Source organism: Lissotriton vulgaris, chromosome 1_1, assembly GCF_964263255.1.
Source record: "Lissotriton vulgaris chromosome 1_1, aLisVul1.2, whole genome shotgun sequence".
NCBI classification, from domain to species: domain Eukaryota; kingdom Metazoa; phylum Chordata; class Amphibia; order Caudata; family Salamandridae; genus Lissotriton; species Lissotriton vulgaris.
Window position 1 is genome coordinate 1,327,398,433 of NC_141685.1, and position 27,324 is coordinate 1,327,425,756.

General features: G+C 43.8%; 1 protein-coding gene across 2 annotated transcripts in view; it reads right to left on the reverse strand.

Annotated features, from left to right (window-relative positions):
• Nucleotides 1-27,324, reverse strand: part of LOC147749101 (retinol dehydrogenase 7-like) — a 141,110-nt gene that overhangs the window by 87,809 nt on the left and 25,977 nt on the right. For both annotated transcript variants that reach the window (XM_086966164.1, XM_086966172.1), the window contains exons 2-3: nt 9,908-10,240; nt 7,424-7,682 (exon numbers count right to left, since the gene is read on the reverse strand). In XM_086966164.1, the coding sequence (XP_086822290.1) occupies nt 7,424-7,682; nt 9,908-10,220 (572 nt within the window). In that variant the 5' untranslated portion in view covers nt 10,221-10,240. The remainder of the gene's footprint in view (nt 1-7,423; nt 7,683-9,907; nt 10,241-27,324) is intronic.

Sequence of the window (27,324 nt, forward strand, 5' to 3'; positions counted from 1 at the left end):
GGGGGGGGTACTTGTTATTTAACAAGGGGGAGACGTAGTGTTGCGATTGTTAGAGATACCGGAACCCCCCTGAGCCCTGTTGGACTCCATAGAATAGTGATGAAAGTGATTGGGTGTGGTTAAGAAACTTAATGACGTAGAATGGCCAGTTAACCATTGCACTCTGAAGAATAAAGACGTGTAATACAGAGCTCTGTGTGTGGCGTGATCATTTGCATGTACCCGGTCTGGGGTGGATGCTACATAAGGCAATTTGGAAAGATATTTTGTTGGCATTCATGGCCCGTATTTTGCAATGGGCGCACAGTCCCTGGTTGCACTTGAGCGCACGATTAATAGGTATACAGGGCACCATCAGGGATATTGCACCATATTACAATCAATGCACCGTCCCCACGGAAGCTGTGAACCTGCACCTGCCCCTGAGGCAGCACATTAGTGAGAGACGGAGTGGCTGTTTGAAGAAGATGATCTGTCTTTTACTGTACAGGCGGCCCATGCGTACACTTCAAAGGACAAAGATCCCCCTGCAGGTGGATGCACCGAGTGACTGTCCCCACCTCCAGAAATGTCTGGGGGGTCCATGGGACCCCTTTACCCACCTTCAGGGGGCTGCTCTGAGGGGGTACACTGACAGTGCACCACCTCTTTGTGATGCACTGTCACAGCACCCGTATCCATAATACGGCATGGGCGCAGAGACAAACTGTTATCCTCATTTGCATAGGGTCACACTCCTATGCAAATGAGAGGACGCCCTCTTAAGGTAGAACTGAAGCTGCATATGCACTGGAGCTATCAGTATTACAAAGGGGCTGCACAATCATCAGCAGCCCTTCTGTAGTACTACAGTGCCCAAAGAGCGCAGAATAGGGGCACACACGCCCATTGTGCCCCAGCGCACGGTATGTAATACTACCCCCTATGCTCTATATTAAGTTAGTTTGAAGTGTATGAAATGTGTAGCCATGACATGAACGCTACTTATCACTGCAAATTTCAGGTAATCAAATCAAACACATTTGTGCTCAGTGAGCGATAAACACGATGCACATATTGACACCATGAACAAAGTCATAATACATCTAGACTTATACTGTACTGAAGGAAAAAAGTTTAGGTACAGTCAGTATTTTATGCTGCCTCTATCTATAACATAGAAGCCAATTGCTACCTGAAGTAATTTGAACCAAGAGAAAAGATGAAAAGAAGCAAACAACAATATTGAATTAAGTGCTAAATGAAACCGCAGATCAATCCAAAACAGGACATGTAGTAATGTCTGGGAGCCATATTGAATTCTTAACACATTGGTACGCAACTAAATCCGGTTTTGAATTAATGATGAGTCCTTGATGATATAAGTATAAATAAGGAAAGTGTGCCAGTGGTCTGGTGAACATGTGCAACATTAAATGGTTGGAGAAGTGGAGAAGTGTGGCTCAATGGTTAGAGCGGCAGACCCTGATGCAGAGGTCTAGCCCGGGACCAGGGTTCAATTCCCTGCCTCGGTGGGTCTTGGGGTCAAAATTCCACGGACCTGATAATTCTCGCCTCGGTGCCTATTCCAATCACAGAGTCCCACTCTGCAACTCTGGGCAATAGCTTGCTTAATCTCCACAACGGCCCCCACAACGCTAAGGATGCCTGGCCTCCACCTTGGGGGTGCCCAGGAGTGGACGCCTCACAGGGAAAGCCAGGATAGGTTCCACAGCGGTATTCGTACAAGCGCCTTGAGACCCTTGTGGGTGAGTAGTGCGCTTTACAAGTATACAAGTATCAATTTTTACATTTACAATGGTTAACTGGTCTTGACTGCTGTAGTGGACAGATAAGGCTAAATAGGCAGCAAGCTGAATTGTAATTAAATAATGTAGGCACCCTAGCGTATATATATTTGTCTGAAAAGTTGCAAATGCACAAAAAAAGCCATAAACTCGAATAGAAATTATGTTCCAAAAATGTTTACTTTATGGGACTTAATATACAAAATGATACCTTTATAAGCAATCTTTTAAAAAATATATGTTGTTTCTACTTTTTGAATCATTCACGTCATAGCTGGGTCACTTTTCATTCAGACATAAACATAATGTTTACTCCGGGACTGGGTTACAACTTTTCCTATGACTTACTCCGGAATGATTTCCTCTTTGTGCCATATTGTTATGTCACAGTTTCTTCTTCCTGTTGATTCTTTTTTCTATTTGTCCACCTTTTTCCTATCTAGACTATAAAACATCCTCCATCTACCACCCCTTACTTTCTTAAATTTGTGCATGCATTCCCTACTTTCACATACCACATGTGCTTTTTTTTGCCACCTATTCTTTGGTGGAACCCAGCCAGTGGTGTAGCTAGACGCAGTGGCGGCTAGTAGGGAATGAGGGGAAGTTGAAAATATTTTTTTTAATTCGCACTTACCTTTTGTCTGCTGGCCGCATCACTCCTCCGCTTCTCTCATCTTCCTGACTCCAGTCCGGATGAAGCTGCAGAAGCTACCGGGCACACAAGCTCCCCAGAGCCAATCACAACGTTGTGATTGGTCTTAGCGCCATGGATCGGCGTTCAGATCAGGACAGGGAGCCTGTGCATATTCCCTACCAGGCTGTCCATTAATGCCTCCTAGGGGAATATGCAAAGTGTGCATGACTGCTTGGTCGGCCAAGCAGTCATGCGCACTTAATGTGCATAGTCCACTCCTCCTCCCATCCTGAGACACCATCCCCAGCAACCAAAAATAAAACAATAATAACCTAGTTATTATAGTTTTATTATACCCCATTTTCACTGCTCTAAAAGCAGTGAGGCGATGCTCCTCTGCCTTAGTGGAGCATCTGCCACTGCAGACGACCTGTTCCAGGGGGAGCGACGGTTGACAGGCAACCTGTTCTTGGAGTAGGGATGGTAGACAACTTGCTCACCTCCGCCGCCCCCGAAAACAGTGCTGCCCTGGGTAGACCGCCCTTCCAGCTATGCCACTGGGACCACCTAAATATCCCATTCTCTAGCTATATCCCTCATCGCTAGCACAGGTCCTAATACACAGAACAGAGGTTTGCTTTGAGGCCACATCATTCAGTGTTCCCAGTATTACAAATTAGGGGGATTTCAGTAGCTTGCATTCAAGTATCACAGACAGTTAGTTCCCCTAGTATTCCCTACCAGTAGTACTGCTATAACTTGTTACAGCACCAGATTATTTGTAAGAGGGTAACCTCTCATCTACTGTACTTTATACATATTGATGTTTGCACATTACCCATCTTATGCATCCTGGTCCTGGTATAGGATGTTCTGTGAATGATGTTGGGTTATATAAGTCTCAAGCATACATTAACCACAATTTCCCTTGGGTGCGTGAGTGCTGCCTCCCAAAGTATGTATTCCATTGACCCCCAGACTATTTTCCTGGTTTCTCTTATGTTTTTTAAACAGTCCGGTCTATCGTTAGTAAGAGTTTTATATATGGTGAAAACAGCTCTCTTACTTAGTTCTGCCATTAAAACTCTACTTTCTAGTGGTGTATCTTCTGGTATTTCCGTCCACCCTAGGTCCTCTCTTGTGGGAGCATTTTGCATTTGAAGGTATCTAAATGCCTGATTTTACGTCAGCTCATATTCCTCTTGTAGGTGTCAGAATGATTTGACCCTTGATACCCTATAAGTTGCCATTACTTGAAACACTCAAGCTTGGTTGCCTCCCTCAAAATGCCTCCTGACCTAAGTGTCATTTCTCTAGTAAGTGCCTCTAGCTAAGGAGGGCCTTAGTTTTTATATGTTTATAAAAAAAAGTGGTTCTAATATATACTATTTTATTCCACTGTATACGCCAATGTGTTGCCCTAAGTGGAACGAGTATGCCCAGACATGGGTTTTGTGCATACTGTTTCACTAGATCCAAGTAATACCTGGCTGATAAGCTCTAACTAGGGTGAAACCAGCCCTCTGTTGCTTGTATTTGCATATAGTTGGATCCAACCTGAGGTGGCACGGTGTGCAAAATATTGACAGACTGGAATGTGGCCAGAGTAATTACTGGTGGCTGAGATTCATTCAAGCAATCCATTCATCACGTTTTTGTTTACTTTAGTGTGTCGCCCTAAGTGGGCCGGGTATGTGCACACTATGTCACTGCTGCAACCAAGATATACCTAGTTGATGTGCTAGAGCAACACTAGTCCTGGATTGATTGTGTTCTGGTTCGATTGTGTTCAGGTTCAGGGAGGACCTGGCTTGGCAGTGCAGACTGGACTGTTCCTATTGGTGCAGGGTCAAGACTGATTTTTATATAGCTGGGTCCAAAGTGAGGCTGCATGGTGTGCAAAATAACGATGCACTGGTGTGCGGCCGGAGTAATTGGCAGTGGCTGAGATTAATTCAAGCATTCCATTCATCACTTTTTTGTATACTGTGGAGCACATACTCAGCTTGTACGGCTGACCCTGCATCTCTGAGCATTAATACCGAGTCTGCAGACAGTATAAGCCCTGGAATCAGTGAGTTACATTTTTCCTGGCTCCAACCGAAAGCCTAGGTCCTTTTCCCCCTGAGTGCCACCATATCCATTCAAGGGAAACAAATCTCTGGCAATTTCTGAGATATAGGACTTTAAGGGCCATATATAGGTAGCTTAATACTGGCTGGTAACGGCCGAAAATCATTAAATCTGCTGTTACCGACCGGTATTCAGCTTTTTCTAATGTAGGTGGCTGGATTTAAGGATTCGGTAATTTACTGATTCGGTAATTTAAGGTATCGGTAAATTCTTGAATCATTAAATCCTATGTAGGGAGCACTCAAGTGAGATCATTTTTGATTTAAGGGTTTGTTATTTACCACCAACTACAAGTTGGTGGTAAATATCAAAAACCTTCAAAAAAGCAATTGTGTGCTTTTTTAAAAGTGCCATCTGGCAGACATACATGTCCTAAGGGCATGTATGTGTTCTACATGTGCACACATGCACGATTCAGGGGTGCAACAGGGTGTCAATGTGACACCCTGCCACCCTTGAATTTGTTCCCCCTATTACCGATTCGGTAAATACCGAATCGGTAATAGTGAATGGCTTCCCATTCATTCCTATGGGCCTCCAGGCCCATAGGAATGAATGGGAATTACTGAATCGGTAAATACTGAATCGATAATACCGAATATTACCGATTCTGTCAAATTTACCGAATTTTTACCAACATACTATTTACTGAACCTTAAATACCGAATCAGTAAAATTCGGTATTTAAGAATCGGTAAATAGAGATTACCCACATATGGCCCTAAATGTTCTACAGTGCCCCAGCCCTTGGCATATAAGTAGGCATATAAGTACATGGGCCACCAGTGAATTCTACGGTGTGGCCACTGATGCAATTAATAATGAACACAAGCTTCCAGACACTCTACCATGAGTAAAGACTTTACTCCTGCAGCTACCACTAAAGAGTGAAGGAAACTATAGACTTTTGTCTATCTTTCACAGTGAGTACCACGGGGGTGCAGCGGGCGATTGCACTTGCTTTGCGCACCCCTGGGTCTCTTTAGTATTACAGAAGGGGCCTCAGACGCTTGTGCGTCCCCTTCTGTAAATGTGTTTGTATTTATATAGCGCCTTCTACCGAGAGGTCTCGTAGCGCTATATTCATACCGCTGTGGAACCCTTCCTGGTTTTCCTGTGAGATGTCCACTCCTGGGAACCCCCAAGGTGAAGCCAGGCAACCAAGCGCTGCTGGGGCCGTTGTGGAGATTAAGCAAGCTATTGTCCAGAGTCACAGAGTGGGACCCATGATTAGACTAGACACCGAGGTGAGAATTATCAGGTCTGGGGAGAGTGAGTCCAAGAGCCGCCGAGGCGGGAATTGAACCCTGGTCCTGGGCCAGACCTCTGCATCAGGGTCTGCCGCTCTAACCATTGAGCCGCGCTTCTCCACCTGTAATACCAATAGCGCGGGCGCACATAAAGAGCCATTGGCAGGGGGTGGTTTCACATTTGCATGGGGGAGTACCCCATGTAAATGAGGGAATCCCTCTGCCTCTGTGCCTGCACTGTATTACAGATGTGGGCTCAAGGGCAAAGAAGCCCTCAGGAGGTGCACTGACAATACGCCACCTTTTAGGTGGCGCATTGTCAGTGCCTCCTGATGGCAGCCCTCTGACGGGGGAAAAGGGGTCCCATGAATCCCCCAGATATCCCCTTGCAGGCGGGTGCAGTCACTGACTGCACCCGCCTGCAGGGGGATCTCTAGTCCCCTTCCAAAGTGCAGGCGGGTGCCGTCTGCACTGTAAAAACAGAGAGCGGCTTGAAAGCAGCTGCTCTGGTTTTCACCTAAATGTGCTACCCCCCCCCAAGGCAGCACGAGTTTGCGGTTGCCCTGGGGGCAGCGCATTCATGGAAATAGAGCGCATTTTCGCTGTTTGCGCCAGGCACACCTTTTTAAAGGTGTGCCCAGCACAAACAATAAAAATGCGCTTTTACCATAATATGGCCCCTAGTGTCTAGAGCAGCGGTTTGTAACCCACGGACCTCGGATGCCACAGGGTCCACATCATCTACTCAGGAGTCTGAGACTGATTTGCAAAATAAATAAGATTAGCAGATTAACAAAGTGCATATAAATAAATAAGCAAAATTGAAAATGTGAAGTTATTTGCAATTGGGCGTTAAAAGTTACTTTGGTATCTTTAGCTTGATTTGTACAAGCAGTGCAAGTACGGCAAATAGAATCTAGAGCTTGCATTGGGAGCAAAAAAGACAAAGTGATATGCTAGAATCCAGCGTGTTGCTTCGTCTTCTGCAAATAAAGCCACATTTTGAAAAGCTCCAACTTTCCCATTAAATTAAAATTACGACTACGGTATTGTTTTGCTTGTGAATCAAACAACATCTTTCATAACTTGTGTATTTGACGTATACTTGTTTCTTTATTGATTCTGTATTTCTGACTATTATTTTGAGATTAAAATAGATTAAAATCATTGATATTGCTTAGGCCAGGGTCCTCAGCTTCCATTAGTCATGCAGAAGACAAAACGTTGCCAACCGCTGGTCTAGAGCCGCAGGCCAGAAGAGAGAACAGGCAGTTTTATATTTGACAATGCATAGTTCACCAAACAAATTAATCTGGAGAAAAAGCCAGAGACCCCAACACCTAATGGAATTCTTAATGCCCATTAACTAATGGTCAAGGTAGTTTATCTGTGTTAAACCTGGCTCTTTGTTATTATCGGTCGAATGCTGAGCACACACAGGATGGACATGCTTTGGACTCCTCTGGAGAATCTTGCTTTTGGAAGGACAGTCACCTCTCAATGCTTACATTTTTGAAGACCTTGTTTTTGGGTAGCGAGAACAATCAGGGCAGAATAAATTCTGGTAAAAAAAAAAAAAAGCACAGAATACATTGCAGCCTTCATGAAACACTTACCTGAGGCTATCGGAGAAAGCTTCCACTCCATATTTGGAAATGCTGTATCCGCCTCCAAATAAGGACATCCTTCCTAATACACTGGCCACGTTGACGATCCTACCACGAGCCTTCCTCACAAGGGGGATTAGGGCCAGAGTCACATCAATCACCCCAATCAGGTTCACCTTCATTACAGACATGAAGTCGTCCAGAGTCAGCCACTCGTTGATACCGAAAGGATATCCAACCCCGGCGTTGTTCACCAGGCCCCAGAGCCCTCGAGAAAGGAGATTGATAAAGAAGAATTAAGAATAGCTTGTAGGATTTACAGGTGTCTGTGGCTAGGAGTGAGTGTCTGCCAGATCAAGCCATGCACTCACCTTGTGTATATGAGCTACATGAAAGAGGGTTTCGAATGCAACGCCCCACCCTACAATCCCAATACCATTCTAAGAGTCACCCCAGGCCCTTGTCATTCTTTTTAGTGAGGTAGGACCATGCAATAGGTCTGTCTGCCACCTCCTGTCTCTACGAGACTTATCTAGATTCTTTCACTGCTTGCAATCAGTGAAGTGGGTGCCATAAAATGGCACCATGAGCTATGAATAGTACTGGTATTATGTTGCCACCTGCTCATCACGGATTGCAACAAGGTGAAGGCCAAAAGGGGCAGACTCGCTTCTTGTCATTAGGGAAAAAACTGTTTTTAGGTACCTCAAAATATGGAACAAAATACTCATGTGGAATGTGTGAAATAGAAGGACTGTATTCATGCAAGTCCTTCTTTAACCCCTTCGATGCTGATGACGAGCTTAGCTCGTCATCAGCCACGGGTGACGTGTGCGGATGACGAGCTGAGCTCGTCATGTATCGCGGTAAATCGAAAACAGCCTCACAGCGCAAAAATCATCGCAGCAGCGATGCGGTTAAGGAAAAGCAGTACTCTACGGACCAGAAACTGCCAGGAGTAGCTGTCAATGGCACAAAGATAACCAGAGATCAAATGGTCCAAGGCAGTTAAGAACAAATACTGGCAGATCCCGACCTTCGAATCAGCAGAGTTTCCTCGAAGGAACCTTCAGTCATCTGAGTGAAAGTCTTACACTACTTCAGTAAGAAGGGACATGAAAGGTTGTATGTCTGTGTAACTTGGATTCTGGAGTGCAGTGTCTTCACTTTCACATTAAACAGGTTTTGAGGCACACGTGGAAACCAGGAAAAACACATGTCAAACAACACGGCAGGATTGTAAAGAAAATATGACCAGGTTCTGGTAGAAAGTGGTCAATATTCCAGCTAAAATGTGAATCAGATTCCAAGAAAATGTGGATCACATTCCTTGGAAACTGCGCACAAAATGCAACTAAATTGTGGACTCAATTCCAACTAAATCCTGAACCAGATTACAACTAAATTCTGACCTGATTCCAAGGAAAACGATGACCAAATATTGACTAGATTCCAAACAAAACACAGTTCACATAGGGATAAGATACAGAGTACAATGTCCTCTGGACGTAGACTGAAACGTGTACCGATTTCCAAGTAAACCATGGCCGGATTCCAGGTAACATGAAGAGTGAATTCCAAATAAAAACCCAAACAACTAGATAGCCAATTTTCTAGCCACACACAGATGGCATACTGACAAAAGTCTCAATGACAGGATTGGCAGATATTCTGACCAATCACATATTGAATGAACTTTTAGTGTCACTCACTTGTCATCCATTGAGGTTGAAGGGAGGGTCAGACATACGCTTCAGTCAATCCTTGATCTTCATCAGTCAAAGTATATATGATTTCCTCCTCCAAAGCATTCTTGCATCTTCCGTGGTATATGCACGGAGAGCAAGCAATCAACCTGTGGTGCTCAAGTGTTCTGAACAATCACATTGGATTTTATGGAGTGATTTCCGTTGGCATTTTGTCCAAACCCTTTCTATTAGGAAGAAAAATGCATAACCCAAGGGTGGCAACTCATTCTTCCAAAAGGCAAAGACGTGTAAATACTCATTTACATTCAGTCACTCTTACTAAAGTAGTCATAGTGACTCGACTACACTCATGTTCACACTTGTCCCTTTTTAGTAGATTTCTGTTACTAGACTACACTTATATTTTGTCGGTTATTGCATTGTGATTATAGAAGAACACCTATTTAACCTCGTACAACTACAGGCACAAATTTAAGATTCCGTGTCTATGATTTTTGGCAACGACTTTAATAAAGGTTGTTAAAAAGAGTGCTCTGCACTTTGCACATGCTTTCACCGCTTCAAGCGATGTTCTCAGGGTCAAATTTCATAGGAAAGCTCTTCCTGTGATGCGACTGAGGGGGGGGGGGGGGGGGGGGGGTCAAGGAGCTAGTGATGGAGCTTCAGTGACGTTGATGCCACCGTTAAAACCAGTATCTGGGAATAATTGATACCTGATCAGTACTTTTGTATTCTAGATAAATGCCAACTCTGGCAATGATAGAGAAACCTACGCTGTTCTTACCTCTGTCTCCCACTTTCTCCTTCACCCACTGTGCCATGGTGGCCACGCTCTCTCTGTTGGTGACGTCCAAGATGACCGTCTGCAGCCTCTGGGAGGTGGCCTCTTTCAGCTGCTCAGCCCCCTTCTGCGTCAGGCACGCGGCGAGCACGCGTAGTCCACGCTGGTCCAGCTGTCGTGCCACCTTGTTCCCAAAGCCGGAGTCACAGCCGGTGATCAGCACATACTTATCTGGGAGATTTGGGACCGTCTGCCTCTCTCTGTACCAGCGGAAGAGAAAGTACAGGCCCAGCAGGGCCGCCAGGTACAGCCACATCACGGAGTCTTGCTCTGGGGCTGTAGGCAATTGAGAAGGGAAGGAGGAGTGAATGACTGCAGCAGTTTAGGAACCCCAATACACATCGAAAAGCACCAGCTATAACTCAGAACAATTACAAGCTTACCTGCAATACATCATAATACACATGAGAAAGAATAAAGTGTGTTTAAATCTATGTGGCGTGATGTGTGTCAGAATTCTGCCCCAGACAGCGTACGTTTTATTAATATGTATACAGGATTCTACTGGTCTTAAAAGCAGTCCATAGTTCAAGTGTATACTCAGAGCAGCCGATATCGACTTTAAAAGTATGGGGCGCCATTGTGTAAACAGGATCATACAAACTTTAATTTTCTTATACAGTAATTGGTCGAGCTGCCACCTTCTCACAATTAAATGACTACCTGATGCAATGTTCCTAAAAACAGGACCCTCACTTTGCAGAAGAAACTGCACTGTCTTCCAGTGAAAGGTCAAATTGAATTTCCCATACAAAACACTCCATTGTAGGAAACGCTACTGGGAGATGATCTCCCCAGGAGAACATTATGCTGCTAGGAGATTTTAATTGCCTTTTATGCGCTAATACGGGTCAGTGTTTAGGAGATCCACCCATATGTAGGGACATTGAAGGCCTTCACATGGAGCATTCCTCAGATGGTCGTGAACTAAATGCAATCTTAAATACCTTTGGGCTAACATTTACAATTGATAAGTTACTTAAATACCCAAACTGCATTCAGCCACCATCTTATAAGGGGAGAGGTTATGCAACAACTATTGATTTTATTTTTGGTTCTCCATTCTTAGAATGCTACATATCTTTTGTAAAAATTTTATGTAGCCCTTTTAGTGACCAGAACCCGCTGGTATTGTCACTTGTGATGCAGGGTATTAAGGAAGCGCCAGGTGGTAGGAACATGGGTACACTAGCAGCTACAGATCAGGGGAGCAGCCTATGTTGGTCACTGGTGGATATTAATGTTTTTATTCACACACTTTTTAAATTGCGGCAACAGGAGATAATAAAGTGTTTAGACATGTCATCTTCGGAAGAAGAAATAGTTTGCTCATTTATTGTTATTGCTCAGTCGGTTGCAAGTTTGTTAACCGTCCCAGGAGCTTCTAATTGTTCAGATATGCCGAGATGGTTTGACAGTGAGTGTTCCAAGGCGTACCGTAACCTCAAACTGGCCCTGAAACAGTCTCCTCGCAATAGACCCTGGGTGGCCAGTTGTCGGCGGAATTATAAAAGGGCCATCAAGGAATGGAGAGAAAGTTACAAAAACAAGCTTGAGAGGAGTTGCTACAAGCTAGCGATTTAAAAGATAGCCCTCTTTTCTGGAAGGTCCCTGTGTTTTTCCAAACCAGATATGCCGAACTTGTGTCATCATATTACTGCTGACCAATGGAAGGTTCACTTCCAGACTGTTTATAATTTTGGTCATGAAGACGGAGTTATTAACGACTCACAGCCTCTGATCTATGAGGCCCTTATTAATTTCCTTCTGGATGAGGTTATGTTAGGCATAGAGGGACTGTCTCGGAATAAGGCACCAGGACCGGACCGGATCCCCCCAGACCTGTTCATGAACAATATTGAGGTGTGGGCCCTGGTTCTGACAAGGGTATTAAATGCTGCAGTTTCGACAGCTATGCCACATTCATGGTCCACTGCCACTATTGTGCCAATTTTTTTAAAGGAAGATGGGGATAATCCGTACTGTCATCGGCCCATCTCCCTTATTGACTCAACATTGAAGGTTCTGGGGAGGGTGCAATTAAATAGGCTTGCTGAGTGGGCAGATAATAATCACATCTTATCGGGTGTGCAATATGGCTTTTGGATAGGTAAATCTACAGTAGACCAGAGTCTGAACCTTTATCTTTTAATCTCTAAATATGCGATTGCCATGAAGGGATACATTTTTCTGAGTTTCATGGAAATGACCGCAGCATTCGATCAAGTGAACAGAAACAAACTGTGGATGACATTGGGGGAGTTGGGAGTTGAGTCTGCAACCACAAATGATTTAATGACCCGCTATACTGACACCACTGCTACAGTTAGGTACACTATCACTCAATCAATCATAGCATTTGTAAAGCACACTACTTACCCGTGAGGGTCTCAAGGAGCTGGGAGGGAAGGCTGCTACTGCTCAAAAAGCCAGGTCTTGAGGAGTCTTCTGAAGGTCAGCAGGTCTTGGGTCTGCCGTAGGTGGGTGGGGAGGGTGTTCCAGGTCTTGGCGGGGAGGTGGGAGAACGATCTGCTGCTGGAGGTCACTCTTCGGATGTGGGGGACTTTGGCGAGGGCGAGGTCGGCGGAGCGAAGTTGGCGGGTGGGGGTGTAGAAGCTGAGTCGTTGGTTGAGGTACGCTGGTCCGGTTTTGTTAAGTGCCTTGTGTGCGTGGGTGAGGAGCTTGAAGGTTATCCTCCACTTAAGAAGGAGGACTCACTGACAATTGTATTTCTCCAAGAGGGGTGCACCAAGTGTGTATCCTTGCTCCATTTCTTTTTACACTATATATAAATGGATTAGAATCTGCCCTGTCATCTTTACACACAGATATACCAACAGTGTGCCTGTTTTGTGGTACGCGGATGACGCTGTTCTTTTAGCGCGTACACCCCGGGCATTGCAAGTCCTAATAGATGGGGTTATCTCCTTTATGAATGGTTTGGACTTGTCCCCTAATTTTACTAAATCATTTGTGATGGAGATAGGCAATAGAGGGCCCATATCAATAATGTACAAGACAGGCTCACATAGTGTAGCCAAGGTTCCACCATTTTCTTACCTGGGCATTGTGTATGATGATAAATTAAATTGGACAACGCTGAAAGAGGGGAAGCTAAGGGATACGGAAAAAAAATCTCTGGGAGCTATTGCTAACTACGCACACAGAATAGGTACATGGTCCCCAGGGGTGATTTTAAAATTGTATCAGTTATTTTGAACCGCTAGGGGTTGAAAAAATTCAGATGGTGCAAAGCAAATTTTTAAGACAGAGGCTGAGAGTCCCTCAGGGCACTCCGTTCTACACTGTACTTGACGAACTAGGTATTAAGTATATATCTGATCTAGTTGCTGTTAAGCCCCTGTTATGCTGGGTGAATGTATGGTCTAACGAAGAGGCATCCTTTAACACCATCGCTGCGGCAGCAATTCCCCTCCTGTGCTGAGCTATCTGTAAATCCCATTGTTCGTGACGAGCTCAGCTCGTCATCAGCACAGCTCAACCGTGCCTCATGACGAGCTGAGCTCGTCATGAGCATCGAAGGGGTTAACCAGGCTGTAATCCGGGATTGCCTTTCACTTGACAATGCTCCTAAAGTTCCGGGGTTAAGATATATAAAGGAAACTTTATCGGCAAAGGGAAGAGCCAATATTTTTATAAAATATGATCAACCAAGCTAACAGGACAAAAATCTGGTCAAAGACCTGTTTTTCAAAAAGCCATGGTGGATCGTGGGAGCAATGACATTTAGAAATTCTATGATGAGAGGATTACCCCTAGTTAAGTCAGTACAGGGTATGGAGACTTATCTCTCCATTTTAACCAGTGCCCATGATAGATTTTTAATTACCCGTTTTAGACTAAATATGTTACAATCTCTATTGGTATCCCTTCAGGTTTTGTTTTGCGTATATAAGATAGAGGTCCCTGTGGCTGTGACTATAGGTCTCCACAGGATACATTACATTTTGTATTTTTATGCACAGATTATACCTATCGTAGGTGTCTGTATCTTAAATCTTACCTAAAAGAAATGGGGTTTAAGATGGCACGTGTTGCACTTTTACACTTGCAATTAATGTCAAATGTTTGAACTCTTTTTATAATTACAAATTTCTTAAGAGCAGTGTTTCAATCAAGGAATTCAAGATATGTTTGATTTTTAAAGGGACTTCTGCGTCTTTGCTCATTTGATTTTAATGAATTTGTAATTGTTTTTATTTTTTGTATGTGTATTTTTATGGACCCATTTTAAAAGAATTGTACTGAGGCCAAAGACAATCTAAGATTATGTACACCTGGATGACTTGCTGCTAACAAATGTACTTGATGCTGTTTTTAACTGTGCTTTCTTTTATGGCTGTGATTGCTGCCAAATAAAGATTAATATTAATTATATGAAACACTCCATTATAGGAAGTGGTGGAGTCGGGCACACATTCTGGTTGGGTGGGTGGATACCTCTACTATATTTAGAGAGGGGAGCTGAAGGAGGCTGACTGCTGATTTTGGTGCCACTGTGTGCCTCACCATCAGGTTCACTCTCATTCCAAACAGTGTGTGGGATTATAAACACTCGTGTGTCTATTTGTGAGGATGTCCTAGCAGCAGGTTGTCTCTTGATCTCTTAACTGCACACCAATTAACCCTGTCATGGTCTGTAGAAGTAGAGTCCATGCAGGAAATGAACACTTTAAAAGCAAATGGCGGCTAAGTCTTTAAAAAATACACCCTGCACATATTATTCAAAGAGGGATTACCAAATTCCTGATGTCTATTTAAAATGTTGCACGTTCTGCCATTTCTAAGCTCAATTGCACATACCATGGAATGGAAAGCATAGATGTGATTTATGAAAAGTAAAGCTGTTGTCAAATTCTTTTTCCCACAATTCTATCTCTCTATCTTCGTTTGCTGTTTTTCTTAAGCACACATGCAGCCAGGAGACCACTTCAGATAAAAGGACCTTGTGCGCAGTCAACTTCTTTTTAATTTATCACAAATAGTTGAATTTAACTTCATATATCATCTTTGATCCCAACTACATTTACAAAGTTTGAGCTAGTGGCATTGTAAATGATAATGCCTTTTATTTTTGCGTTAATTATCAAAACAGATAAATAAATGGCATTGTCATTTACAATGCCAATAGCTTAAACTCTAGCAAATGCGAGACTTATTGCATTGCAAATGCTTGTTATGCCTTGTGCAGTGCGTAGTGTCCCCGATCTTTGTTAAGCATTGCTAGAAATGTCTGCCAGCTCACTGTCCCTGGCACTGGGTGTTAACTTTATCACAGTAAACAGTGTTCAGTCAATGGTTAACGCATGGATCTCTTTCTGCCTTGTTTTCTTCTTATTGAGAACAATAAAGGCTCGGGTCCTAATCCTCCTGGACTGGACCACTGTATACACAAGACAAGCATTTACAATGCAATGGTTTCGCCTTTTGAAAAGTTTGAGCTATTGGCACTGTAAATGACAAAATTTGTATTTATGTGTTGGTCTTCACAACAGATAAATAAATGGCATTGTCATTTACAATGCCAATAGTTTAATCTCTGGCAAATGCCACACAAAGACACACATACAGACACATACAGACACACACAGACCCACACACACCAACAGAGCCCCCCCAACACACACACACACAGAGCCACACACAAACACACAGACCCACACACAGAGAGAGCCACACACGGAGCCACACACACACGGAGCCACACACAGAGAGAGCCACACACACAGAGAGCCACACACAGAGAGAGCCACACACAGAGAGAGCCACACACAGAGAGAGCCACACACAGAGAGAGCCACACACAGAGCCACACACAGAGCCAGACACAGAGAGAGCCAGACACAGAGCCACACACAGAGCCACACACAGAGCCACACACACACACCCAGAGCCACACACACCCACCCAGAGCCACACACACCCACCCAGAGCCACACACACCCAGGAGAGCAAGCACAGCGAGGGGGCAGGGAAGCAAGCACAGCGAGGGGGCAGGGAAGCAAGCACGGGCAGGGGGCAGGGAAGCAAGCACGGGCAGGGAAGCAAGCACAGCCAGGGGGCAGGGAAGCAAGCACAGCCAGGGGGCAGGGAAGCAAGCACAGCCAGGGGGCAGGGAAGCAAGCACAGCCAGGGGGCAGGGAAGCAAGCACAGCCAGGGGGCAGGGAAACAATCTTTTGGAGAGGCTAGATATTAAATTATAAATTACGCTATAGTTTGCTGTGTACAGTGCGCTCATTTATTCTTGGGAAGATACAACAGTGTTGTCAATATCCCCAATCCCCCTTTTAAGATGAGTGCTGTTAACCTGGTCCCTAAAAGGTGCCCACAACCTCTCCTTGTGGTGGACCCAAATGGCAGCTTGCTTTTGGTTATCACCCTCACCCACTGTAGAGAACCCTACATCTCCACTCGTGTCTGAGCCCCCCCCTGAGGGGGCACTGTGAAGGGAATCTAGCGAAGTGCGATGAGTCAATTGAGCGGGAAGAGCGGACCAGTCAGGTGCCGTGGTGCTCAGTGTCCAGGCTGCAGCATCTCTCTGCTCCGCTCCCATGTGCACCCCTCCCCCCTCCTTCATCTTCAGCTTGCAGTGTTTACGGCATCGGGACCGGCTGCGGCTCGGGAGGCGGGGATCTGCTGTGGGAGGCGGGGATCTGCTGTAGGAGGGGAGAGGGAGGCGGGGAGAGCGGAGGCCGTGTTGTATCGGGATCAGCTGCGGCTCGGGAGGCGGGGATCTTCTGTGGGAGGGGAGGGGGAGGCGGGGATCTGCTGTGGGAGGGAAGGGGGAGAGCGAAGGCCGTGTTACAACGGCATCGGGACCGGCTGCGGCTCGGGAGGCGGGGATCTGCCATTTGTAGTTAGCTATGCTGCGCAGCATCCCTAATGTTGGACAGCATGGCTAAAAAAATGAAAAAGAAACCAAATGCTGTGCCAGGTATGGAATTTTGTAATCATGTGCACCACAAATGCGCACACATGCAAAATGAGGCAGATGCTATTTTTTTCTTTTTAGTTACCAATTTTTGTTGGTTCAGTAATTTAAATGAAAGTTCTAAATTTTTTTTAAGCATGGGGGAAGCAACACAGGTCGCAAGAAAGTTACACGAGAACAGGGCAGAAGTAACATGCTGGTAAGAGTGTGATACAAAAGAAAAACGGGAGACCGAAGTGGGGGAAAAAAACAGGCGAGAGAGTAACATGGAGCAGTCAGGGACAAGCACATGAGCAAAAAAGCAATGCAGAGTGAGAGGGGGAGAAGCACACAGGCGAAAAAGAATAACAGAGCACGGCGAAGGGTGGAAGAGAAGTACATGAGGGAGATAACTGGAAAACACATGCACTCCTGTGGAGTGAATAATGTGTCCATGCTCCAGAAGAAGCATAAATGCACAAAGACGTACCACGCGATCTAGCAAAAAAAGAAACAAGCAAATGAGAGTGACAATAAAGCCTCTAATGTTAGGCAATGGGTGGGGCTACAAGGACACTGTAAGACAGGGGTCTTCCAACTGGGGGGCCTTAACTGATCCAGGCCGCCAGCTCTGGTTAAAAAAAGCATCATGCTGATAGCAGTGCTTTGTTTTATGCTGAAAACAAATGATCAGCAGTAAGCTACTCTGTAATGGGACACTAGTAAAAAATGTTGTAATTTATTCCTGGGTGGGAGTATGGGTAAAGAGGGAAGGGACTCCTAATATTCTTCAACACCTTCTCTCTCTCACATTTCAGATAATCACACCGTGTGTACCTTTACACATTAGTAGGGCCCAGCTAAGCAGAATAGTATGTTTGGCAATCATGTATTTGATTGCATTTTTAAACCGTTTAACATAACTGTAATGTTTAAATAATTCTAGGCAAATTTAAACATTGCAAATTTAATAGAATAATTGTGAAAAATTCGAGGGTGCAATTATTTTTTTTAATACTGGGGGCACGGCATGAAAACATTAGAAGATGACTGGTGTAAGCTAATAACAATGGATCTGGCAAGAGACGTCTAAACGACAAGAACCAAAACTGCCTCTTCAACTGAGTTATTTTACTTTTCATTTTGTTCAGAGTAGCGAAATTACTTGACGATAAAAGATCGCAAGCCTGCTATTAGAAACCAATGTCGTGTTGAAAACTCTGCCAGCAAGCAACATACAGAGCGCTACAAAAAATAACAATGTCTGGTAATGAGGAGTTTGCCCTCATTACCAGACACTTTCGTTTTAGAATAAGTAACACTACAAGGCCATGGACACGGTTGAATCTAGGGCATCCGCTTTCAGGAACTTTAGCACTACCATTCCCGTTACCCTCCGGGGATCAGTTGACAAGTACAGCACGCTTCCGTTCAGCTCACACGTCAGACTCCCAGTCCCTCCCAGCCTTCAGGACGGAGGAACAGGGTAAACGAAATCAGGGCGTGACTGTAAAATATTGGTTGAAACCACTCCGTACCGAAAGATTTGGCGGCAGCCATTTTTAAAATGACCGGCTAGACAGGCCACGGAAAGGCGCCAGAAAATTAAATATCGCGCAGCATTGTTCGTCTTCGCAAAATAATGAAAATTTGGTAGACGTGTCGCTCGTTTACAAAACGTGTATAACATATTGAAATGAGCAACATTGTACCAGTGTTTAATTAAAACTAGGATCATTCTCGTACAATTTGCGCATTGGACTCTAGCGCCCCTGACAACAAAGACAGCAGGACGGCGGGAGGGGGACGGGAGAGGACGAGGGGGGCAGGAGAGTACACGAACGGCGGGAGGGGGGCGGGAGAGGGGGGGGCGGGAGAGTACACGAACGGCGGGAGGGGGGCGGGAGAGGACAGGGGGGGACGGCGGGAGGAAGGCAGGGCAGCAGCAAGCACGGCCCGGCCGGACCAGATTCGGGGGCGTTCCCGGCTTTTGGCTGACGTAGCATGACGTAGCCAAAAGCCAAAGATTCTCGGGAACGCCCCCGAATCTGGTCCGGCCATGACGGACGCCTCTCTGTTCCAATGGCTAGCCTCCATTTATGGAGCTAGCCAATGGGACAGGGGGGCGTATTCCAGAGTCACTACTGTAATCAAGAGATTTCTCTGGAGGCGGAGCTTTACAGCTCCGTCCCCCAGCGAAACCTAAAAAAGGAGGGTGTCCAGACGGACTAGTTTGCACACTTTAAAGAGAATTCCCCCAGACCATCAATTCTAGGGTTCTTATTGCTTTATTTTGCTTATTTCAAATTATTTGGATTAGCAAAGCAATTAAATATTTTTAATGTGTTGAAAAAGAGACCTTCCATTCACAAAACACCACATTTACAAAAACACGTGTAAACATTGTTAAATTCCAATCAAACAGTGTGTGGGATTATAAACACTCGTGTGTCTATTTGTGAGGATGTCCTAGCAGCAGGTTGTCTCTTGATCTCTTAACTGCACACCAATTAACCCTGTCATGGTCTGTAGAAGTAGAGTCCATGCAGGAAATGAACACTTTAAAAGCAAATGGCGGCTAAGTCTTTAAAAAATACACCCTGCACATGTTATTCAAAGAGGGATTACCGAATTCCTGATGTCTATTTAAAATGTTGCACGTTCTGCCATTTCTAAGCTCAATTGCACATACCATGGAATGGAAAGCATAGATGTGATTTATGAATAGTAAAGCTGTTGTCAAATTCTTTTTCCCACAATTCTATCTCTCTATCTTCGTTTGCTGTTTTTCTTAAGCACACATGCAGCCAGGAGACCACTTCAGATAAAAGGACCTTGTGCGCAGTCAACTTCTTTTTAATTTATCACAAATAGTTGAATTTAACTTCATATATCATCTTTGATCCCAACTACATTTACAAAGTTTGAGCTAGTGGCATTGTAAATGATAATGCCTTTTATTTTTGCGTTAATTATCAAAACAGATAAATAAATGGCATTGTCATTTACAATGCCAATAGCTTAAACTCTCGCAAATGCGAGACTTATTGCATTGCAAATGCTTGTTATGCCTTGTGCAGAGCGTAGTGTCCCCGATCTTTGTTAAGCATTGCTAGAAATGTCTGCCAGCTCACTGTCCCTGGCACTGGGTGTTAACTTTATCACAGTAAACAGTGTTCAGTCAATGGTTAACGCATGGATCTCTTTCTGCCCTGTTTTCTTCTTATTGAGAACAATAAAGGCTCGGGTCCTAATCCTCCTGGACTGGACCACTGTATACACAAGAAAAAGGAGGGTGTCCAGAAGGACTAGTTTGCACACTTTAAAGAGAATTCCCACAGACCATCAATTCTAGGGTTCTTATTGCTTTATTTTGCTTATTTCAAATTATTTGGATTAGCAAAGCAATTAAATATTTTTAATATGTTGAAAAAGAGACCTTCCATTCACAAAACACCACATTTACAAAAACACGTGTAAACATTGTTAAATTCCAATCAAAAACAAAAGGTATATAAACAAAAAATGACAAGTGGAACAAACACAAACATTCATATAAAATGACATTTAACATTGAAAGTACAACACCAGTCCTAGTTTTGATATACAGCACCAAGTGGACAATGGATTCCTAACTACACATTGTTAATTGTCCTGCCTAGGCCAAGAGACATAGGGTAATGTCTTCAAAACAATGTTGCCTACACAAGAGGAAAGAATTTTTATTACTATATTCCTCAAGGCACAATTTATACACCATCCTCTGAGCTCGGAAGAGCCAACACGTTTCGAATCCACAAAATTCACGGATTCTCCTCAGGACTTGGACAAGGTTGATATCTATAACAAACAACAAAACCATAAATAAATATTGTATGTTTGCTAAACTATGACCCAAAGAGTGTTTGCAACAGATACTGTACATAATTCAATACCTTGAAAGCAGCGCGGTATGCGTCCACCCTGTGTGTGGAGGAATAGTTGAAAACCTCTTCTAAATGCCTGACAGTTCGATTTGCCATGAGATGTGACGTCAAATCTATGGAGCAAGGTAATAGCCAAAACATTACATTTCGCGCACATGTAGCTGTATTTTTACAATGCGCTAATGGACACTAGCTATAAGAATTAGTAAAGAGCGTTCTTTACCTTTACTTGTAGATCCCAGTTGTCACAAGCACTTTAAAAAGACGTACTGACGGCTGGACTGTATTCAGTAATTAGCGCCTCACTGTTGGGAAACATTCTTCCGTTAGTGAAGTTATTTTGTATCTAAAGCTTCTCAAAGCCGACATGAGTACTCTGGATCTGTTTACCTGCCAGGAGAATCAAGTACACTCCATGAGGCTGTTCAAATGGGGCCCATTCCGATTCAATACTTCTTTGAACTTTAGCTGAAGCGGAAACAGTGAGAGTTATTGAAGCGCTTGACCTCAATGTACATTCCATTTGTACAAGCGGTGTATTGTGGTGCTTACCTGAATTACATAGAACGTTCTCCACACACCCGATGTCTGCTTCAATTCAGCGAGCGTTTCAGTAAAACCAGACAGTTCCTTTTTATCGATTGGTGATTACCCAGGAAGTTACAGAATACCCGGGAATTCTGGTACTAATCGTTTCCAAATAGAGAAAGCGCTCGCTTAGGCTACTGGAAAATCCGAAGTGGATCATAGGCTCATAAGCTCGAACCCCTGCGTTGTTAGTCAGTTGGCCTGATTTAAATGTAATGGATGTGCCCAGGATGAGAGATTATCTTAAACCATAGATTGTTTAGAACCCTAAACGAAGCAAGTCACCCAGCGAAGATATTGAAATTGAGGAAAATATCTGCAGTTATGGTTACAATTTTGCAATCTCAGACAATTCATTAAGCCAGTGCAGGGCTGAGTCAAATTTCATAATGAGGAAAGCCTCCCTCTGTGCCAACCGAACTTCAGGGTCACCTCCAAACTAGTTGTTTTATTAAATTTGGGACAAGACTGTCCAGGTAATCTCAGTGTATAGATGTTTTGAGGACACAAAATGTTCCACCATGGGTGCGGTGAGTATCTTATTTTTCAGGTGAGACCGATGTTGGACAATACGCTGAGGTACCTTCTGACTTGTTTTTCCAATGTCAATCAATTTACATGGACATGCAATGGCATATACCACATTCTTAGATTTACAATTCGTAAATTCATTATGGCGCCATTGCCGTAGTCCATCCGTGAATAATGTACCTTCTTGTTTCAAATCACACACTGAACAGGTACCACATTTGTGGTGTCCCTGTATCGGTTGGAGATTAAGCATGGTGCATATTGTGGATGGTTTTTTAGAAAAACCCTTAGAGCTAGTCACTTGCTGCCCAATGTTCCTGTTCTTTTTTTAATGCAGAAAGTGGCAACCCCACATCTTTTATGGTTCCTTCAATCAGATGCCAATTACTTCGGATGATCTTTTTGATGGGATGTGTGTGTGGACCAAACGTGGACACACATACAATTCGATCTGTTTGCCTTTTTGTCTTTTTTGTTAATAAGTGCTCTCTCGGAGTGAACCATGCTCTTTTTAGTGACTGTTTTAACAATTTTCTAGGGTATCCCCTCTCTCTCAATTTGTTAACTAGCCCCTCAGCATGTAATTCGAAGTCCTCTCTCCTAGAGCAACTTCGCCGAATCCGCAAGAATTGCCCATCGGGCAAGTTGTTCTTGAGGTTGGACGGATGGTAACTCTGATAGTGTAGAGAATTATTCTTATCGGTGGGTTTGGCGTGTAATGTAGTGATTAACCCACTCTGGGATGTTTTAACATTGACATCCAAAAATGGCAAGTTCTTTTTGCTGAATTCAAGGCTGAATTTAATGTCAGGGCTACGATTGTTAAGCCACACATGGAATTCTTTAAGCATGATTTCCGACCCTTCCCAAAGGCACCAAACCTCGTCTATATATCATTGCTTGATACAGGTAATATAGAGATTGTTTTTGTATACAAACATTTCCTCATACTTGGCAATGTACAATACTGCCATTTCTGGAGCAAAGGGACAGCCCATGGCGGTCCCTTTGATTTGTACAAAGAATTTGTCATCAGATTTGAAGAAATTATGCCGCTAGGTGATTGAGGCCAATTGTAGAATAAATTCGGTAGGCACCTGATGTGGTATAGGTCTTGTTTCAAGAAAAGAGTCTATCGCATTGAGTCCATCTTGCTAGGGGATCTGGGTATACAAGGATGAAACAGCCATTTTAACCAGTATGTGAACTTCCGGGTCAAATGGAGACCCTTCAACTTTGTTTATAAAGTCCATGGTGTCACGTAAATATGAGGCTACATCCTCATGAAATGGCTTTAAAAACACATTTTGACAGTGGCTCCAAAATCGAATCACACCTAGACACAATAGGACGACCGGCGTATTGGTGTCATCATTGTGCACCTTCGGCAGGAAGTATAATACTGTTACATACTGGTTACAGTATGTGAAAACTAGGACTGGTGTTGTACTTTCAATGTTAAATATCATTTTATATGAATGTTTGAGTTTGTTCTACTTGTCATTTTTTGTTTATATACCTTTTGTTTTTGATTGGAATATAACAATGTGTACAAATGTGTTTTTGTAAATGTGGTGTTTTGGAATGGAGGTCTCTTTTTCAACACATTAAAAATATTGAATTGCTTTGATAATCCAAATATTTTGAAATAAACAAAATAAAGCAATACAAACCCTATAATTGATGGTCTGGGGGAATTCCCTTCTGGACACACTCCTTTTTCTTCTGTTTTCTTCTTAGACATTGCCAAGCATGAAACTTGTTGACAATTGTGTGGGTTAAGGACACTTCGTGCCACCACCATACCTAAAGATTAGTTTGTAAAATAAATACAAATTAAAAAAAAGGCACAAAACAAACTTTTGCTTAGGAGCTCACCACAGTTGATGTTGAATACCAAATACCAAGGTTGGTTAGTTTTAATTCCATCTCATGCCTCTTTCCTGCCACACTACAGTTTCTCTTTAGCTCACCTCTTTTTCACTATTTTTGTTTCTCATTTCCCTGTCTTTCTCTTGATCTAGATGTAAAAAAATGCAACCTACATTTGGAAAGATGTTATTAGTAGGAACTCTAGAATCAATGACACTGGCCAAATGTGACTATCGATGGTGCCCTCACAACCCACATTGGCCTGGATCAGAGGTAACTAGTAGTAGAAGCTCCTAAAACTAGCTTGGCAGTTGGCATCCCTGGCACTGCCATTGCTAGCACTGGTATCAGGGTTCACAAATGCATTGGCAGGATAGGAAAGTAAACACAGACCTAAAAGTCCAGTTTTTTTCTTTCTTTACACTTTGTTGCCTCCAGCTAGGCTCTTGGTAGTAAATAGCAGGTTCTTGAATGGTTACGGGTGGATCAAGTACTGTATGAAGAGATTGGTGGTCAAATGGTGTATGATGTCACTTCCGGCCAAATAGTGTGATATCACTTCTGCTCTTGTTGTCATTTTACTAAAGTACAGCGCAGACCAATACTCAAACTTGCACCACACTCCTGACCACTGGTACAGAAAAATAATACAAAGTAATAACTTTTGATATACTATTTGGCAACTCTGCATGAAGATTAACTAGCACAACTTAAATACCGTAGCTTTTTTACATATGTAGTAGAGTTTTATGTGAGGAAAATGAATTGAATAATGTATTAAAGATTTATTGAGGGAATGCTCAGCAGTAGTATAGCAAAGTTCTTCCAGAAAGAATGGTAACTATACGAAACTGACTTTTAACATGAGTAATGTGGTTAAACCAGAATCAATAAAACATACTTTGGATAACCTGGACTAATCATAGTGTGAGAAAAAGACTGAGTTGCAAACATACTAGTGTCTACTGGGTTGCAGCTGGAAGGAAATTGATTTAATAGATGGGTAATACATTATTGTTTCTAATACTTTGGGGAAATTACATTCCCCACCCAAAATTACAGATTTGAACAAATGATAAACCTAGATTAGCACTGCACACTGTTATGCTGTACTTCTATCAAAATACATTCTCCTAGTCAAATAAAACACAGAGAGAACACTGTGAGTCAACCTTTGCTCCTTTATCTCCGCATTCCTCTCCTTCGGATGTGGGATTCCTCGAGGTTGGGTGTTGCCACCCATTTCCCTTGAATGTCTCTATCAGGTCCATAACATATTTTTAATCATAAAGGTTTCATTTAACTTCCTGGGTTGATATCATTGAATTCAATATTTAAGTCAGTGGCCCAAGGATAAATGTAATAATGTCATACCAAGTGACAGGATGTAGGGTTTTTGTGGGTTCCAAACATGTATTTACCTCTGCACTCTGACAAGAAATGCCAGCTATACTGGGACTGCCACCAAACTAAAGGACTGCACAAAACACTTCACTTCTATGTGAGATAATGCATGAGGTATGGGGTGGACATGCGATAGAGACTAGTATAGATTGTGGCAACACCCTTTATGGAGGTTTTCAAGGAGTCTCAAATACAGCAGCTGCAACTTGTGCAAAACACTGCTATTTCCCTGATGTTTGCACTGAAGGAGGGGCGAATCCTATCATATGAACACACAAGAGGTCTGTCAGCATACCAGACGCTACACAGAGAAGGTGTTAAAGATAGTCATGGACCGAAAGTAGCATGGCTCAGAGTGAGCAACATTACAGCAGCAGGAACACCCTGGAGAAGCAGATGGTAAGTACTCTACAATCAGCACAAGGAGTGGAACTAGATGCCAGAAGATGTAAAAGGGTGGGAAATGTATTTATTTTTATTTTATTTTTTTATTTAAGCTTATAACGCGCACAGCTACCCACAATGGGTTTCCCGGCGCTAGGGATAGACTATAGAAGAAAGGAGGGTGCATCACCTGACTTGAGGCCACAACCGATTATTGGCCACGCTTAGTAAAAAGCAGAGTCTTCAGAGCCTTACCGAAGCGGAGTAGGTTGGTCTCTGATTTTAGTGCCAGTGGGAGGGAGTTCCAATATTTAGGGCCCAAGGTAGAAAAGGAGCGGCCTCCCATTTTTGTCAGCTTCCATCTTGGCACTGTGAAGTTGCCAGTGTCCGATGACCTTAGTGAGCGTAGGGGTCTGTAGGGTTTTACCAGCCCTTGAATATAGGCTGGGGCTCTGCCCTGCTTGGCCTTGAACATGTAACAGAGTGCCTTGAATTTAACACGTTCAGGGATGCTCAGCCAGTGAAGGTCACGCAAGGCGGCAGTGGCTGGAGTGCGTCTAGGGATGTTCTTTAGCAGGCGCGCAGCCGCATTTTGCACAACCTGAAGCACATGTATGGTGGCTTTATCTGCGCCCAAGTAAAGAATGTTGCCATAGTCCAGGCGTGATGTTACAAGTGCCTGGACTACGGTTCTGCGGGAGGAGAGGGGGAGCATCCACAGAATCTTATAAAGCCACCGCAGCGTTGAGAAGCAAATGGCTGCAACCTTAGTAGCCTGTTGCCTCATAGTTAGCCTGTCGTCAATAATGACACCCAGGTTACGAACTGCAGTGGAAGGTGTTGGCGCATTTCCCAGTTCGATGGGCCAATGGCGGGGACCCCAGAGATGTTTGTTCCGACCCAGAATGACCACCTCGGTCTTCTCCCCATTCAGCTTGAGACAGTTTCTCCGCATCCAGTCGGCCACAAGAATGAGGCCCGACTTGAGTGCGGAGGTACTGTTCTCGTCTCTTCCTGATAGGGAGAAGACAATCTGGGTGTCATCTGCGTAGGAGAACAGGGTTAGCCCAGCCTGTTCAACTATGGTTGCCAAGGGTTTAACATAAATATTAAATAATAAAGGGCTAAGGATTGAACCTTGGGGAACGCCGCGGGTAGATGGGCAGATGGTGGAAGCTGCTTTAGAAGAAAACACTTGAAAGGTTCGGTCGTTAAGGAAAGACACCACCCAGGCCAGGGCCTGGCCTGCCACACCTAGAGATTTCAGAGAGTCAATGAGGATGGAATGCGACACGGTGTCGAAGGCTGCGCTCAAATCCAGCAGGATGAGCGCCATGGTGTTTCCCTGATCGACACCGTGCCTAAGACTCTCTGTTACCCATAGGAGGGCTGTCTCAGTTGAGTGCCTAGGCCGAAAGCCCGACTGAGAAGGATGGAGAAAAGCAGTGTTTTCGACCAGTTTAGAAAGCTGGGAATTTATATGTCTCTCCAGTATCTTCGAAAAGATAGGCAACAAAGATATAGGGCGAAAGTTGGCGGAGTTGGAAGAATTTGCACCCAATTTTTTCAGTAAAGGTACAACCATGGCGTGTTTCCAAGGTTGAGGGACATGGGCCTCACTCAGAGAAGCGTTTAGTAATTTGATAATGATGGGGTGAGTGAGGGGATCTAATTGTTTTAGTATTTTGGCCGGGAGAGCGTCCCGTGGGGAACCCGATCGCAC